This window comes from Pseudorca crassidens, chromosome 1 (genome assembly GCF_039906515.1).
Source record: "Pseudorca crassidens isolate mPseCra1 chromosome 1, mPseCra1.hap1, whole genome shotgun sequence".
In the NCBI taxonomy this organism is placed as follows: domain Eukaryota; kingdom Metazoa; phylum Chordata; class Mammalia; order Artiodactyla; family Delphinidae; genus Pseudorca; species Pseudorca crassidens.
The window spans coordinates 120990765-121009709 of record NC_090296.1 but is presented as its reverse complement, the minus strand read 5'-3'; the positions used below and the strand labels follow the sequence as shown (position 1 = coordinate 121009709).

General features: G+C 40.6%; 1 protein-coding gene across 2 annotated transcripts in view; it reads left to right on the top strand.

The window, feature by feature from the left end:
- NPTN (neuroplastin) overlaps positions 1-18945 on the top strand; it is a 55749-nt gene that overhangs the window by 15058 nt on the left and 21746 nt on the right. For both annotated transcript variants that reach the window (XM_067752994.1, XM_067753002.1), the window contains exons 2-4: positions 8704-9051; positions 14143-14314; positions 17990-18084. In XM_067752994.1, the coding sequence (XP_067609095.1) occupies positions 8704-9051; positions 14143-14314; positions 17990-18084 (615 nt within the window). The remainder of the gene's footprint in view (positions 1-8703; positions 9052-14142; positions 14315-17989; positions 18085-18945) is intronic.

The following is an 18945-nucleotide window of genomic DNA, read 5'->3' as shown; positions in this document are numbered from 1 at the left end:
TATACTTAGGTGTTTTAAGTAAAATATTAGAGTTACCCCTTTTACCCCTCGTTTCCCACTCCTCAGGAATAAGCACTGTCAGTAGTTGTGTATCTTTTCAAAGCTTGTTCTTTGTAGATATGTCATTAACAGGCTGTAATGCTCTAGTAGTATTAATTATGTTATAATTCATTGTGATATTTATAGCCTTCATTTTTTGAGTATAGTAATTGGAGTGACAGATATTTTCATTTATATAAGTGTATGGAGCCTCTAGGATACATCTGTTGTTACTGTCACTGAAGGGAATTATGTTGATGACTGAATTCTTGATATAGAAATTGGCACACTGAGAGGACCTTTCTCATTCCAAACAGGGAAAAGCTTCATTAAATGGAAAAAGAACAATATATTGCTGTATTTTTATCCTCAGTCATATTTTTTTGGTGGAAATCTTAAATGTTTATACATTTACTATTCAGCCATGTAAATAATTCCTGGGACCACTCCACTAATTTTTAATAGAAGCATTCTGTATACAATTTTGCTATCCCTTTTCAAGAGAAGCAGCAATAATTTTTGCTGGTGTTTGGGGCAGTAGGTAAGTAATATAACCTGATCCTCCACCTCATCGTGGAGGTGGAGGTACTACCTAATTGTGGAATTATGAGATAATGAAGACCCGAAACAAGATAAGAGTACAAATGAGAAGTAATTATGAAAGAAGAGAATAGATTTAGATTGTTGACTGAATATTGGGATTTCCTGAGGAATTGAGGAAGGAACAGATTTTAGTAGATGGAACATTAGTGAACAGGAATCAGGAATTTTGAATTCTGGTGAGGGTTCGAAACTACATTACAGCCTCTTTGGACCGTGGTATATCTAAGTGTTAGATTGGGGCAAGAATTAGATTTAGAAACTTTCAACCTATAGCAGTAGAAAGTTTTTTCTTTTTATTTAAAAAATAAGTCAAATCTTAATTTGTTAATTAGATAGATGTAGAGCTGTTTGGGGGAGAGGGAATCCTCTAATTGTTCCAAAGAATCCTTAGGGCCTAAGGAGCAGGGTTTTAAAATTAATGAAATGAATGACCCCTTTGTAGACCTACTTCTGAAGTTTTTGCACAAGGATGTTTTTGGTTCACAGTCCACTTGGGCAGTCTTGATATCTGCTTGAAAAAGGTCTTGTGGATACTTTGCAAGGTAGATGATTAAAATATTTATACTAATACATGTGTCCACGGTTGAAAATAAGACCAAAAGAAAGATGATCCCTTTAAGGCAGAATCTATCAAATAGCACAAAGATAATATCCTATGCAAAATGGACTTGGTAAACTAATTTTTATTGCAACGTTTGTCAGCTTCTTTGTGAGAAAGAGCTACCTGTCATGTGTCCTGAGTTTTGAAATCCAGGAATATGCACTCGATAGGAGAAAACAGAGGTGTGCTGTTGAGACCCTGCTTGGAAAAGGATTGAAAGTACTATTACGTTTCATCGCTTGGTGGGAAGAAAATCTTAGGGGTAGCAACCACCTTGAAGATCTGCCAGTAAGAACTGGAGATCTACTATTAAGTTCCAGTTTACTAGTAAGCAATGCCAGCTTAAAACAGTAAGTCACAGTTAGTAATGTCAAATACTTTTGAAACTCACAGGCCCACACAGAAGTTCCATAGAGGTAAGTTAGATAATTGCGGATGGTGGTGTAGTGATAAAAGCCTGAACTGGTAACGGTGATGAGAAAGAAGTATAATAGAACATGCTGTGTGACAGTCATTCTGAGATAAAATGTTTTTGAATTAAATAATATATGTAAGATAGTTCTAATTGTCCATAGTAAACAAAACATTGTTATTAGTGAGGTAGTATTTGAGCTCTGGAATTATAACTGCCAGGGTGTGCATCCTGCCTCTGCACATCTGTAGAGTAACAGTACAACCTTAAGGGGTAGTGAATTAAATTATATAATATACTTTGCACTATGCCTGACATATATGAATGATCAATAAAGCTTAGCTGCTGTTATAATAATTTGGTTTCAGAGACGTTCAGTTATGCGTTCAGTAATCTTTTTGGAATGTTCTTTAAAAAAAAAATAATAACAGTTAGAAAATGTCCTACTCCCTGCCCCTTCCCCACAGATGTTTTTCTTAAAGGTTATCTTTTCAAAGAAAGAGATTTCTAGGCTGTATGTTTTTGATTCTAGGAGGTTTACAGGGAATCTGAACTTCCCTCTTTTTTAGAATTGATGATGGGTAGCATCATTACCTAATTTGAAAAAGAATGGGAAAGTTGCATTCTAACTGTAAAGTAAAATTTCAAATTAGAAATCTGTTTTACACTCAATTTTTATTTCTTTGCCTATTATTATTAATGGATGCATAGCAAGAAAACAAACTGACATTAGGGATTTGATTTTTTTTTTTTTAATAAAAAGTAACTTCTACGAAATCTCTGGTAAATTCAAATATGCCATAGCCTGGTCTCCTAGAATTTATGATTCTCTTGATATTCAGAAAGATGGCTCTGATATGAAAAACTCCCCTAGTCAAAGAAAGATGGTTTTATTATACTGTTCATTAAAGTACTCATAATTACTAGTACATTTTAAGTTGTTAATAGGATGAAATTTAATGAAAGGGTTTTAAGCTTAATCCTTGGTTAATGAGAATTGTGTTTCTCAGCATTCTTTTAACAAATATTATTGAGTATAATATGTATAGCAAGGAATTGTGGGGATACAAAATTAGAGACATATCCTGGTTTCTAGATGATTTATAATTTGTTAAAATATACTCTTTCTCACAAACACATTATTGCCTCATGCGTCTTCATGGATTTATAGAATACTGTATTTCAATTAATTGAGCATTTATAATATGTAGATTTACAGAATATTAGAGCAGAAAGGACCTTAGAAATCATCTGTTCCAATCTTCTAATTATACACACAAGGGAACTGAGGTTTCATATTTAATATAAATATTATATAGAGTGTTACATATAACCCATATTATTAAGTGGAACGATTTCTATACAATATTTCATTAAAAAAATTTATTTATTTATTTATTGCTGCGTTGGGTCTTCGTTGTGGTGCGCGGGCTTCTCTTGTGGAGCATGGGCTCTAGGCTTGCGGGCTCAGTAGTTGTGGCACACAGGCTTAGTTGCTCTGTGTCATGTTGCATCTTCCCGGACCAGGGCTCGAACCTGTGTCCCCTGCATTGGCAGGAGGATTCTTAAACACTGCTCCACCAGGGAAGACCCTCTACACATTCTTATGCTTTTTTTAAAGTCACAATTTAAATTGATATGTCTAGCATTTTATTACCATGCAGTTTGGCATTCATTTTTGAAACACTATCAGAGAGTACCTGATAACACATTCTAGAGAGTCAATCTTGGCCTATTCTGTAGCAGGGTTTATAATTTTGCTAGATATGATAATACTTTCAGACTAGTAAGTATAGAGCTACCTTTTTCAAATACTAGGGTTCATTGATCTTCGTATACTGTCTTTTGAAATCAAGGCAGTAGGGTTTGATTATATACTGCATACTTTACAGTAAGGCAAGAGATTCTGGTTAATGGGAAAATTATCTGAACCAAGGGTGGCATAGCTACCAAATAATGGTTGGAGAATGGAGTTGAGGATTTATCAGTTTTGACAGAGGAAAAAAAAAAAACTAAGGAATTTGGAGGTGCTTTTGTAGGACTAGATACATTTAAATTTGAGGCATAGCTATTTAACAATCAAAGGGGTTCTTAGAAAATTATTGCTTAAAGTTTTTGGGAAAAGTTTGTAAATCACAAATATACTGTGTTTAGAACTGGAAGTTAATTGACCTAGAGTTTTACTCTGGGATAACTCCACTCTAATTGCTTGATCTTACACAACACAACCTCCAGGTTTCCCGAAGTAGGGTGATCATAATTCTGTTTGTGCCTATTGCAACAAAATTATTCATAACATCCCTTTCCTTCTTAAAAGTGTTCTCGTTTTGATGATAAATTATGTGGTTACTTTACCCATAAATGTAATATCTGCCCTCGAGTACTTAATGTGATGAACACATATGAAACTTCCTCCTGTACTGGGTAAGATTCTTTTCCTTAAGCTGGGAGATTTCTGTTCAGTGGAGTTAGGAGGACATTAATAAAGATAGCCTAGTGGAGATCAGGGTGATCTCAAGGTTTAAGACGATTTATAGGCTAGAAAAGAGCCCTGTGTTTTCTGTGCTTGCATCAGAAACACAACATAGGTGGATGTTACTTAGCTTGTCTGGGCAAAACTGAATTCTCATTGCTCAAAGGTAGTTGTGCACTTATGTATCATTAAAAATTTTAGGGCTTCGCTGGTGGCACAGTGGTTGAGAGTCCGCCTGCCGATGCAGGGGACACAGGTTCGTGCCCTGGTCTGGGAAGATCCCACATGCCACGGAGCGGCTGGGCCCGTGAGCCATGGCCTCTGAGCCTGCGCGTCCAGAGCCTGTGCTCCGCAACGGGAGAGGCCACAACAGTGAGAGGCCCACATACTGCAAAAAAAAAAAAAATTATCTGCAGTCAGATACACTCAATCCCAAGGGCAAATAAATCTGTGTACATAGTTATAAGTATTTTCAGTTAGTATATTTAATTTTTTAAATAGACTTTATTTTTTAGAGTGCTTTTAGGTTTACAGCAAAATTGAGCAGAAAGTAGAGTTCCCACATATCCCCTGCCCACACGCACACTTACAGCCTCCTCCACTAACACCATCCCTACCAGAGTGGTACATTAGATACAATTGATGAACCTACGTTGACATATCATTATCACCCAAAGTCCGTAGTTTACGTTAGAGCTCATTCTTGGTGTTGTACCTTCTACAGGTTTTGACAAATGTATAATGCCATATATCCACCATTATTACTAGAGAATAGTTTCACTGCCCTAAACATTCTTTGAGGTCCACCTATTCATCCCACCTCCCCCTTAGCCCCTGGCAACCAGTGATCTTTTTGCCATTTCCATAGTTTTGCCTTTCCCAGAATGTCATATAGTTGGAATCATATAGTATGTAGCCTTTTTTAGATTTGCTTTGTGCATTTAAGGTTCCTCCATGTCTTTCCCTGGCTTAATAGCCCATTTCTTTTTAGCACTGAATAATATTCCATTGTCTGGAAGTATATTTAATTTTAAGAAAGTGTTATTGATAGGCTGTTTCTAGATAGGCTTACTAAATTTACCACAAGAAGGATCTTAGTTCTTTTTAACAACAGATTGAATGTATGTTAAACTGTTAAGTTTTATAAAAATTTCAGGTGCTGCCCTTTATTAATTTGGCCACTGACCACACCACCAGAGAATTGTCTGTAATGTCTTTTTTAAACTCTTTCCTATGAAGCCAGGCTTTTCAAGAGAAGAGTGGTGGAATCATCAGCACTATGGGGAAGTCTTGCTTCTGAACCATCTTTTGTTTTCTCACTCTTCTCTCCCCCTTCCCCAACACACACACACACACACACACACGCACGCACGCACGCACACACAAACAGAATTGCTTTAGGACCTCTTTGATTCTGTGCAGTTCTATCTCCATTCTTTAATAGAATTATAATTTTAAGGAGTTAGTGATTGTAGTGTGCTGCACATTCAGATGGAGGGGTCCTGACTTTTCATAGCCAGAAATAATTAATTAATTACATTTAAGTGGTGACAAAAATATCTGTAACTTTAACTACAAAAAACTTTCCTGGCCCAGTGAGGCGCATTGACTGCAGTTGTGGAAAGTGTTAGGAGACCATGCTTTGGCTTTGGACACACCTGGATTCCAGTCCAGACTCTTTCACTATTAGCTTATAACTGTGGGAAAAGTACTCAACTTTTTTGGGCCTTAGTTTCCACATCTTGAAGGGGATTATAATGGCACCTATGTCATGTTGTGAGGATTAAATGAGATCATGTAAAAGTGCTTATTAGTACATCGTCTAACACATAACACATACTTAGAAAATGTTACCTGTTGCTATACATGTCTAATGATAAGTAATACTAGTAATAGCTGTCAAAGAGAGCACAGATAGATGTCTGTTAGTGTTTAAGGGATTTTTACTTTTGTTTTTAGGTGAGTTTGCGTAAATATATATCATATAATTTACTAATTCAAAGGACATTTTCAACTTGGTCCTCTTGTCCTGTATGCAAGTAGAAAACTGAAATAAATCAGATCAGCATTCCTTCTTCCTTAGGAGTGTCTTGTCCAGGGGTTGCAGTGTCAGTTTGAGTGACTTTCTTGGTTCTCTGCAGTGGGGAATTGTGTTCAGACTGTTTCTCGGCTACCTTTGAATTGTGGTGCGTTGGGATTTGTGATTATATTGGAATCGGATGGGTTCTTGGTGTTTCTGGACATACTTGCAGGCATTCCTTTTATGTTAGCGTGGTTAGTATATTGGATGAACAGGCTTAAATCTAAGCTTGTTTTGAAGTGCAATTCAGAAGAAGGGAGAAAAAATACAGAACAGATCCACTAGCAGCATATTTCTAGAGCATAATCAAGCACATAATCACAGCATTCGAGAGGACATAAACTCCCCCAGTTCACAGAGAATGTGAGAATAAGCATTTGTGATTTCCACTTAATGATCAAGAATATGATTAAAACAGAGTAATACTTTTTACTGCTCTCTAGGGATTTACTGATAACCAGTTTTCTTTAGTGATTGAACCAGTAGTAAAATGAACAAAACCAGCTTCCTTCTCTCTGTATATTAGTTGGCATTGACTTTGACAGGTGGGCAGGTGGCAGTTTGTAAGACTAAAACATAGCTTCTTGGGTACCCCTTTATCTGGAAGTGAGCTCAGCTTTTCTTGCAGGGGCTTGGTGTCTCCCTGCTGGAATTCTAAAACTTCCCCTGCATCTGAGAATGATATCTTTTTGGCTTCTTGGGGCCTCTCATAGCTAGTTCCTTTCAAGGAACTGACATTGCATCTCAAAAGGTAGTTTAGACTAGCATTTGAAGGCAGAACAGTTAATCTAAGGCTGTTAATTACTGCTTCCTGTCCTTCCCAGACTCTGAATCTTTTATGAATTGAAAGACTAGTATGAATTTGGAGTTCTTGACCTCTACTTGAGTAAGTGTAGTACCTCCCTTAGGGTTCTGAGGTCCCTGGTGTAGAGTTTATCTCCAAAGGCAAATACTTCTATGGATATAAACAGAAAAATTTCCACTTAGCAACCTGCATTTTCAGCCAGCCCCATTATATCCTTGGCTTTTGGTCTGTAGGAAAACTTCCATTGAATTCATACCTCTCCTGTGAAATATTCTCAACCTGATGTTGGTAGATACTGGCCCCACTCTGCTCATTGCAGAGGATCTGGCTTGGTCCCAAGAGTGACTCAGAGTACCCTCTTTTAGCTTCTCACCTGTACTTTAGATACTGAATTACCTTAGCCTGAATTGGTAAAAATGCGGAATGAACCCTTGGTGGTGGAGTAAATGGGTGAGAGAGAGTATGCTTGCACTGTGATATGGACCCCACTCCAAGTTCTTCCAGTAAGTCTGGATTTTTTTTTCACTCTCTTTTTGCCATTGCCACCTTGTCTTATGGAAGTGTAACCTCAAGCAAATTATGGGCCGTTGGAAGTAGGCATCAACTTTTAGTTCCTGGGCAGTGCCTGGCAATGTTGTTGAAGCCTAGCCTTCACCATAGAGTTTAGTTTAATTCATCATTGTACAGTTCTCATTCTTTTTGATCTGGCCTCTAGAAGCCAGGCAACTAAATTATGTGAAGAGAGCCTGTCAAATGCCATGGTTATTTTTTTGTTTTGTTTTGTTTTTATTTTTGTTTTTATCCCATGGTTATTTTTAAGACTGACTTTTCAGAAGATTTTTCTAGTTGTATAAATTTATGGGATTATGGAGGGCATAGTCCCTCCAGACACTGGCAATGAGTTGAGTTACTGTTACTGTTGGTTTTACTCCTGAGCTGACCCCCATAGTATTTCTTACTCTGAAGTACAGATTTTCTTGCTCTCCTGTGCCTGAGGGTCTGCATTCAGGTAGAGGCTGCTTCACAGACAATTGGGTTGTTTGCCATGGGCCCAGGGAAGAAGAGGATGTGGGGAAAGTCTAACCTGAATTCAGGATAGGATCCTGCATGAGAGAAATTTGCTAGCCTTTCAGTTGAAATTTGGACTCTGACTCCCAAAATAAGGTGTCAGTAGGTCAGTTAACACTTCTTGTTGTGACCCATAAAAGACATTGCATCTCTAACGGAGTGTTCACCCATCCAAAAGAGAGATCCTGACTTGCATATAACCTGTTGCCACTTGCGGTTATCTTTCATCACTTGCCTGAGTTTGGAAAGGTAATGGTTTGTGCTCTAAGGAAAGAGATTTCCCCGAGACCTGAGGCTTTCTCATTCCAACTGGCTGGGCCCATTGCTAAAACGCTTTCCAGTGGGCTTGCTTCTGCCTGGCCAGCACCTGGGCTGCCCCAGCTTGTAATTAGCCTGCCTTTGCTTCATAAGCTTCCCAGGGTGGTTCTTCTTCTAAAAGCTTGTATGAAATGCTGTTTACTGTCTCTTTATAGTTTAAAAATGAATCCTTTTTGTTCTTTGCAGCTCATTTGCTTTTTTCTTTTCTTTTCTTTTCTTTCCTTTAAATTACTATTAACACCTGTTGATTCTTTTTTTTTTTCTGATTGGCCTGTCACTGCATTCCTGCTCCCCCTCCCTCTAGCTGGGTTTGTCAAGTCGCCCATGTCAGAAACTAAGCTCACTGGGGACGCCTTTGAGCTGTACTGTGACGTGGTCGGGAGCCCCACGCCAGAGATCCAGTGGTGGTACGCAGAAGTCAACCGGGCAGAGTCTTTCAGACAGCTGTGGGACGGTGCTCGGAAGCGCCGTGTCACCGTAAACACCGCCTACGGGTCAAACGGCGTGAGTGTGCTGAGAATAACCCGGCTCACCTTGGAGGACTCTGGGACTTACGAGTGCAGGGCCAGCAACGACCCCAAGAGGAATGACTTGAGGCAAAACCCTTCCATAACATGGATTCGAGCCCAGGCCACCATAAGCGTCCTTCAGAGTGAGTCCAGCACCCTACAGTAGTAGTACTGTAGTCACTAGAGGTGGCCCGATGACCCTTCCCTTCTGCTTCCTTTCCCTCTTCCCCAGTACGATCACTCACCCCACCCCTTGTCTTCGTTTTTTCAAACCCACGATCCTTCTGGTTGTAGTGTATGAAAATATTTGTGGCAAATTTTATTTTTCTTCTTTGCTGTCCTCTTTACCTCCCTTATCCCCCAACCCTTCTCTGTGTCTTTCTCCTCAGGAACAAAGAACTTGGGGAAATCTGTGATTGTCCAAAATCATCTGCATTGGGAAGAGGTGGGGAGGGAGAACTGGGGAGGCTAACAACAAGAAAAAAAAAAAACACTTAAAACTCACAAAACCAGGCAGTCAAACCAGGATAGTGTTGAATTGTTTCTTTCCCTCTACTTTAATTTTGTAGTAGGTTTTCTGCTATCCTTTTGCTGATTTATTCTTTGGTGCCTTTCTATTTTTATTTCTCTCCCCAGTCTAACTACTTTTTATTTCTTCTGTTCATCTGTTTGAAGCTCTCTGAGTAGCTGCCTTCACCTCTATGGTTTTAAGTTTGTGTCTGCCCAGCCTCTTCCCTCACTGTGACTTAGTGTCATCCTGTTCTGTGATGGGAATGTTGCCATGAGTGTGGTGTGGTGATGTGTTTTGGTTGTTGGGTGGCATGTAAGCTTGGATATTTCCATAGTTCTAGCTCTTTTTCTTTTCTAAAACAGTGGCATGTGCTTCTCTGATAACAGCCCTCCACTGCAGCAGTATTACTTCTCACTGGTCCTGCCCAGCTAGTCTCCTATTCTCTTGAAAGCAGCAGCCTGAAATTTCCTCCTTATGTCTTGCTGTTAGGAGCCAGGTGACTCTAAGCTGCAAAGTATTTTTTAAAACCCCATCATGCTGTTTCAAAGTCAGAGTTGGATCTGTTGACAGATAGTTTGACTCTGATGACTGACTGTTGGCACAGCAGTCACTGCCACACTATCATTCCAGAGGCTGGCAACCCCAGAAATAGTTTGGAAGCCATTCACACTGGCCTTTCTTGTGTCTTAAAAAAGGAAACTAAATTCCAACCCTGTTCCTCTGTGTGGTAACAGTGAGCTGAGCAGTTGGCTCAGAATCCTTCCCTTCATCTGTAGTAGCAGGTACAAGTAAAACATCAGACACAGGAGCTTTTGTGGCCACCTCTTTCTGGATAGTGTCTTGCTGCTTGTATGGTGGGAAGGAGAGGGAGGGAGAAGCCACCACAGAGCCAGTGCTTCTGGCCAGAAAGAGTTCTAGCCCATATCTGTCCTTAGTATAGTTGAGGAAGCATTCTCCATTTAATGGAAAGATCTTCTGGGTTTTTCACCTTCTTGTCAAGGACTCAGTAGGAGTCCCTAGAGCCAGTTCAGGCTTAAAGAACTGATGGATTTAGAGAGTAAATAAAAATAGTAAATTACATTTATGAGGATATTGGTAATAGCACAGGAGGTAATCTGACATGGGCCTTGAATCTATATATTTCTATGGAAAATAGCAAGTTACTTGTCTGTTCTTTATAGCAACTCAGAAGATGCCTATGAAGAGGACTTAGAGTAGAGTTAGAGGCTGCTGCAGTTGGCACTGTTGAATTAGAGAACCTGCTTCTGGAAAGGGAAAAAGAAAACCTTGTCTATGTGAAAATGGGGAACATTAACCCAGTGATTTTTCTTTTATTTAACGATTTTTTCCCTTGCACGCCTCCTTCTCCTGCCCCCTTGCTCCTTTCCTTGTAAAAGCAGAATTACCCAAACGGCCACAAAGCTCTGCAGAAGTTTGTAGGCATGGACTGGGCTGGGCATTTGGTACTTGTACTTGCAGGAGCCTGACTCAGGTAGACTCATAGTTAAAAGGTCATGCCTTGGGTCTAGAAGAAGATGCGGCTTTGGGGTACCTACCTCTCAATCTCGAGAGTATACAGCAGTCTCCCAGTTTACTTAGAAATAAGCTTCCTAACTTTGGGGTGTCTGCATGTGGTTGAAACAAACCCTGGCTAGTTCAGACTCTCCTCAGACCTCCCCGTCAATCAGTTGACGCTAGTTAACTGTTTTAGAGAGCCAGGCTTCTTTTTTTTTTCAACACCCTGAACGCCACTCTAATTGGATTTTTTTATGATTTCAGCGCCCTCAAGGACATTTGTCTCCAAGGGGAAGTTGAAATTTTCTATCTAAGAATGACCTGGGCTTCCCTGGTGGCGCAGTGGTTGAGAGTCCGCCTGCTGTTGCAGGGGACACGGGTTCGTGCCCCGGTCCGGGAAGATCCCATATGCTGTGGAGCGGCTAGGCCCGTGAGCCGTGGCCGCTGAGCCTGTGCGTCCGGAGCCTGTGCTCCGCAACGGGAGAGGCCACAACAGTGAGAGGCCCGCGTACCGCAAAAAAAAAAAATGACCTCCTGGCAGTAATGTAAGGCAGGAAGAGAAGCGTGCCCAGTTTTTAGGTTCTCTCTCTGTCCATAGCATGTTCTACATATGAATGATGGCTAGGGTAAGTAAGGGTCTCCTAACCAGTGCTTCTAAATAGGAGTAAGTGGCAGGTAAGAATTTTTCAGCTTCTCCTAAATGTTCATCTCTCTTGGACTATCATGGGCAATGCTCGACCACCAGTGTTCGATCAGAAATAAAACCCCCCCACCTTCATCCTGGTGCAGAATGCAGATGTGGCACCGAGGCCAAGGAGCTTGGTCTAGCACTGGTTTCCGTATACGGCAATTACAGGAGGAAGGTTACCCCACCCCACAGCCCTCCTATGGTGCAGAATCATATTTAAACCTATTAAAATTATTGACTTGCTCCCAGCTGACTCTCTCCTGGATCTTAAGGGAAAAAGTGCTTTCCTTTGCCTTCTGAGAATTCTTGGCAGAAAGTCTACCAGGTTGCTTTCATCACCTTCTTAATCTCACTGAGCTGCAGTGGTCATTTGCATCACCACAGGTAAGAGTAGCATTTGCTTTGGCCTCCTTGTAATTTAAGCATCTGGAAGCTCTTGGCCTCAGAGTTTACCCTTTCTCAGTGCAGTCTGAGAGGAAGAACCAGAAGGCGAGTCCCAAATGGGACAGAAAATAAAATTGAATAATAAAAATTCAGTAAAAACCTAAAAGTGTGTTTGGGTTTTAATGTTGCCTTTATATTTTTTTAATTTCTGTGGAGTACTGGTTCTCTCTTTTTATTGCTTTTGTTTTTGCTTGGTTTTGATTTTCCTGAAATTGTGGTGCTTTCTGCCGATGGTGTGTGTGCGCCTTCCATTGCAGGGTTTGCAGCTGTTCTGCTCGACTTAAGGCCCAGGGATTTGGCTTCTGTCCAGTGTGTTTTGGAAACCATGGGACACCACTGCGCTAATGTTTACATGCATCTGCTTCTGTCTTAGTAGCTGCTATGCCTCCATTATCTGTACATAGAGACCCTGTTTGATGTTACGGATAAGGACCAGTGCTGAATGAAAGATAACCACTATCCTTTTGCCAGAGTTGGAAAATAATTAGAACGAATTTACTTGAGCAAACTTGAGGATTTGCTTTATTTATCACAAGTTTCTTTGACGATATGAACTCTACAATGTTACACTGATTAGGAGGTGCTTGGGCATTACATTTTTCAAGTGTCCCATGACGTCTCCGTCCTCTCCTGCTTCCTGCACAATGAACAAAGCTTAGTTCCAGTGAAGGGAGAGAGTTTTGTCTTCAAGAGTTAAGAGTCAGCACTATACTTTATAAAATGTTGTCAGGGAGCTGCTACAGACTTGTAGACAGGAAGTAGCCAGGTTCAGGGAAATGGGAAGTTAGTCAAGGATTTCTGAGAAAGAATTGGAAGAAAAGTAAAAGAGCAAATACCTCTGATTGTGGATTGGAAAAGATGGCTAGTTTAGACTTTACCTGAAAATGTTTGACCAAGAGTAGAAAAAGAACTAACCATGGGAAATGATTAAAGATAAATAACGACAAAAGACAATAAACAAACTTCAAGACTTTAATATAGTGATGGAATTCAAAGTGCTTTATGAACCTTCCAGTAACGGTATTGATATAGTGTGCCTTAAAAAATTTCTGCTCAATGTGTTATAATATTTGACTCAAATAGGTTATTTTTGTAGATACCAAATGAGTGATCCCAGGTTATCTAAGCCCAGGTAGAACCAGAAGATGAAGTATATAACTTGCCCTAGGGTGGAAGGTGTATGGGGATGTTTTTGGGTTGGAGGAGGAGGGATAAAGAATTCGGTCAGATGTGTTTCCTAGGCCCAGCTTTGTCACTAATGATAATTATGGCCTTTCACAAGTCATTGTACCTTTCTAGCTCTTAAAGAGTGGGATTCATTGAACTCTTAAGGGCCTTTCAGCTCTAAAATTCTAGGAGCCCATCATACCAACATATACCACATTCTAGTTATGATTATCTTAGAATGGAAAGTGTTTTAAAGTGCAATTCTGAAAAAATTTTGTCTTTGGAGTAAAATATGGGCTGGAGAGAAGAACTTATGGTTCCTTAACAGTTTTCTCTCGGCAAAATTTGGAAAATGCAATAGACTTTCAATAGGAAATTTGCTTTTAGGATCTACATTGTCTTTTTCTGCATAATTAATGGCCAGGCTGTTTTGCCATAGATTTATCAGATATAAATGTGGGAAAAGCCATATATGCCTAATTATAACTATTACTGTTTCAAGGCAGGAAGTTTATTAGTTATCTAAATGATATTGCCTATTGCCTTTGTCTTCAGAACTGCAAAGTGGAGCCTGATTTTCTAATTGAAGCCGAATTGGTTGGTGGTTCTTATCTCATAAAATGGTGGTATTCAAAAGCGTACTGTTGCCAGTGCAAGCATCCATAATACTCCCATTCTTTTCACGTCTAGGCCAACTGGTCTTCAGGCTGTTGTCTGCGCTAGTGGTCATTTGCTTATAATCATTGTTTTTCCTTTCTTGACTTCCTCCAAAGTGGCAAAGTGAAATTCCTCATGTGGTCCTGTCTGCCCTCCCTCTTCTAGTCTCCCCAACCTACCCCATCCAACTCTCAGGCCAGGGCTGCAGAGCATGGAACTGTGGCTCCCTATCATTGTGCACTCTTATTACAGAGCCAAGGATTGTCACCAGTGAAGAAGTCATTATTCGAGAAAGCCCTGCGCCCCCTGTCACCCTGCAGTGTAACCTCACCTCCAACTCTCACACCCTTACATACAGCTACTGGACAAAGAATGGGGTAGAACTGACTGCCACTCGTAAGAATGCCAGCAACATGGAATACAGGTGAGAGGGGCTAGCAACTCCTGGGAAGATGGGAGGGAACATGGTTGAGTTTACTTGACATTCATAATCTGTAATTATGCTATGTGGGAGAGACATGGTCCTCCGCTGGAGACTCTAATCCAGTATATCTGGGGTGAGGCCCAGGAATCTAGAAAGGATTTCTAATGAGTGGCCAGGTTTGAGAGCCGTAGAAGATCCCTTCACTATGATGATAGAGCAACTGAGGGCATCGGGAGTGATTTGCTTAGGGTAACAATGCTAGTCAATAAAAAAGCCACAATTAGAATGCAGGTCTCTTGACTAAATCCAGTGGTTTGAGGAATCAGATTGAAATCTGATCTAGGACTCTTAGAGCAATATCACCCTAAGTGATATTTCCACTGAGTAGATTTCCTAGTGAATTACCTTTTAGGAGTGTTTATTATGACCATAACCTGATCAGGACCAGTGGGTACAGAGCTCATTACTGATCTGGAAAAGGATGGTAGCCTGGAAATACCCTTTAATGAAAGGGGGATATTTGCTGGCAGAAGTTACCCAGCACCTGAAGATTTGGTACTTTTTTGGAATATCTAGAACACCTGGTACCTCACCTTTCAGAATAGTTTGTTCCTAGTTGAAAAGGGTCAGCTAATCCTATTTGGCAGGATGATGCAGTGCAAAGAAAGAGTGCACTGGAGTGAGACCAGGAAAACCTGTGTACCTAGTAGTAGCAAGGACATTCTGCAGTATTTTGCAGAATTGAAATCATTTCATACCCCTTATTTAATTGACCCACATTAATTTGTGGATCCTCCTTTTTTTTGGATAAGAAAACTGAGACTCAAAGAGTAATAATGCTTGACTGCTTTCAAGGCCACATACTGTACCTAATAAGTTGCAGAACCAAGGCTAGGTTCCAGGTCTTCTGACTTTCTAGAATCTAGGTCATTGGTTTGTTTTTGTTTTTTATTGTTTGTTTGTTTGTTCTTCTGCTGTATTATACCATTTCGTGGCAAGGTAGTTAATCTCTCTCCACTGTAGTTTCTTTTGATATGAAATTGGAAATATAGCCTCAGCTATATCCTCATAGTTTGGAAAAGGTTAATCAAATAGAGATACTGAGTGGAATAAAAGGCATCTATTCTTGGTCTATTAGTTTTACAAGTTTTGTTTTTTTATAATACCTCTTTCAAGGTACTACACGTCCAATCTTGTTTCTCTTGGGTCTTTACTATGTTACCCCCCAAAGCTTTGAACTGTAACTTTATGTAAAGTTTGAACCTAACTTTATAGAACGACTCTTTTTTTTTTTAATTGGAGTATAATTGCTTTACATTGTTGTGTTAGTTTCTGCTGTACAATGAAGTGAGTCAGTTATATGTATACATATATCCCCTCCCATCTTGGACCTCCTCCTCCCACCCCCCAGTTCCTACCCATCTAGGTCATCACAGAGCACTGAGCTGAGCTCCCTGTGCTATACCACAGGTTCCCACTAGCTATCTATTTTAGACATGGTAGTGTATTTTTCCTCAGCCTATTTGAAGCTCTCCGGGGGGTGTTCTGCATTGTCAGAGTTTTTCAGGGAATCTGTAGAGTAACAACTCACATTTTGTAGAGTAACAACTGGTAAGTCCCTTGGGCCACCTAATAAGTTGACCATGGAGCCAGTGTCAGACCCTGCTTCTGCTTAGCCTGTAGGGGACATATTTGATTTGCTTTAGTTACTTCCCAATAGCTAGTCAAAGGAAATGTTGTGGGGAGATTTTGAGCCCATAGGCATGGCCCCAAGTTTGGGAGTCATCTCTCAAGGAACTTACTGTAGTCAAGTCTAAGCCCTAAAGATATTGCTGCTGCTGCTGCTGCTCCTCCTAACTCTGGAACATTGCTAAGAGCAGCTAACTGGTGTCTGTTTCCCTATTGGGAGCATATTGATATAAGAATAGGCATTTGGTTCAAATTGAGAAGACTGTTGACAGCTCCTCTTAGAATCTTATGCTGCCGTGGGTATGCTGAGACAGTCCTGTGGGTGGGCTATGTCTCTCCTCATCCATACTCTCTTCAAGTCTTTTTTGGGATGAACAGTAAGATGAGTAAGTGCATTTGGCCAGTGTTTGAGGTCAGGCGTTTTTCTCAGACATTAGTGCAGTGGAGATTTGACCATTGCAAGTATTATATTTTAACCATTGAGCAAAAGAGTAGGAGCGGGGGCTTTCCTGGTGGCGCAGTGGTTGAGAATCCGCCTGCCGATGCAGGGGACACGGGTTTGTGCGCCGGTCCGGGAAGATCCCATGTGGAGCGGAGCGGCTGGGCCCGTGAGCCATGGTCACTGAGCCTGCGCGTCCGGAGCCTGTGCTCTGCAACGGGAGAGGCCACAACAGTGAGAGGCCCGCGTACTGCAAAAAAAAAAAAAAAAAAAAAAAAAAAAGAGTAGGAGTGAAATAATGTTTATTTTCTCATCTGGAAGCTGATGTTTCTCTGTTTTCTGTAATTACACACCAGCCTTTCTGCACGTTTGGGGGGATGTGTCTAGGCCAGCATGAACTGAGCTGATATGAAGCTGACCTTCAGGGCCAAGAAAGCTTGTATAGGATCACCCTATAGGATTCAGAGGAAGTACTGTTCTCTTCATACATACTTCTTGCAGTCCTTTCACTCTGCTTAACTTGGTCTAAGTTTGTGTTCATTCATGTGTTTATTCATTTTTCTACTGTATTCCAGGCACCAGGGTATGTGCTGGGTATAGAATTGTGTACCAAATAAACAGTGCCTATCTACATAGAACTTGGTCTGTAGGGAAAAACAGACATTCATCAAGCAATCACATAAATAAATAATTACATATTGTGATAAGGGTCGTGAAGAATTACAGTGTAGTATGAGAGAGAATGTCAGGGAGAGGGATGTCACTTAGATTGGGGGGTGGAAGTGACACGTAAGCCAAGACCAATGGAAAAGGACTTAAGAGGCTAAGAGTGATGGGACGAGCATTCTATATAAAGGAGCATCTTGTGTCAGGGTTTTGAGGTAGGAACAAGTTCAGCACATTGAAAAACTGAAAAGAGACCTGTAGGGCTAGAAAGTGGCTGAGATGACACTAGGGAGGGGCCAGATCATGCAGGGCCCTTGAGTTCTAGCTGCACCTAAAAGTCTTGAGAACTGAGCTGCATCTCTGTGGCTGATGCTCTGATGGCAGATTTTTTCCCCCAATATTCCTATGTCCTGTTAGTAGACTTATTGAAAGGCATGCTACTAAAATGCAGGGTAGGAAGAACACTACTACTAAAAGTCTTCAGGAAAGCGCAGAAAAAGATTTGCTTTTTTTCTGCTCTTATTTATTTGACTGGAACCGCCAGGTGAGCAAGAACTTTTTGGTGATGGCTCCATCTTCTGTATCTAAGTGTAGATTATAGTAGTTTGTACAGCCCTCTCTTTTGATTACTTGCTTTGTAGTTTATTTCTCCCAATAGACTGGAGCATCTTAATGTTAGGGACCTGTATTCCTGACACCCAGTAAGAAGTAAATTATTAATACACAGAGGGAGGTTTTTGCTTTTAGTTAGGAGGAGGTGAGTTGCATGTCAGGGCACGACTTGGTGAGCAGGGTCCCTGGTTGCCCCTTTGATTCTCCTTTTGTTGTGTATTTTGACTGTTCCCAGCTTCCTTACTTGATTTTTCTTCTCATCTCTGCAGGATCAATAAACCGAGAGCTGAGGATTCAGGCGAATACCACTGTGTATATCACTTTCTCAGTGCTCCTAAAGCAAATGCCACCATTGAAGTAAAAGGTACAAACCAACAGAGGCTGCGGTGTGAGCCTCTCACTCTGCTTCTGAGACACTGACTTGGTCTGGGCTTCCAGTCTTTGAGCTTTTCTTGTTTTCATAATGGGAGGCAGTATAATATTATGGATAGGACTGAAGGGTCAGGAGCTCAACTGCCAGGGTTTAAATCCAAATCCCATCATTCACTGTGTGACCGTGGCGAGTTATTAACTTCTCTATGCTTCTGTTGCCTCATTTGTAAAACCTAACACGTGGCACATGGGTAGGTTAGAGGAATTAAATAAGTTAATATAGTAGGTTGAACCATATGAAATTTCTGTTTTTGTAGTTCAAAAAATGTTTCAATTTTGGTAGCTTCATAATGGTTCATCCTTAGGTAAAGCTCTTAGAATAGAGCCTTTGAAGTAGTATTATGTAGGTATCTCCAATGGGCCAGGATTTGGCAAAGTACAGTGTGCAGGGTGAATATAAACTCTTTGTAAGGTAATTCATTAGAATTGTAATAAAAACTCTGGGTGCCCGGCATCTTAAAGATGAGATTGTAGCTGAAGGTTGCAAGAAAGGCCAATAGAACTGTAAGAGTCAGAGCTGACTAACATTTAACCCAGCTTTCCTGTGTTATTTCAAAGAAGCAGTTGAGACCCAGAAAAGTGAAACCACTAGCTCTCTGTCACACAGTGAGTTTGTGGCAGAGCTAGCATAGAACCCAGGTCTTGACTGCCATCCCTATGTTTTTCCATTTTATAAAATGGCCATGGGGAGGCAGGGCTACTGTTTGAGGTCAGACTGAAGAGGTGAGGATCTTTTTTAGTCCTTTTCATTTTGCTTAGGAAGGACAAACTTGTTCTCTAAATCTATAGGGTG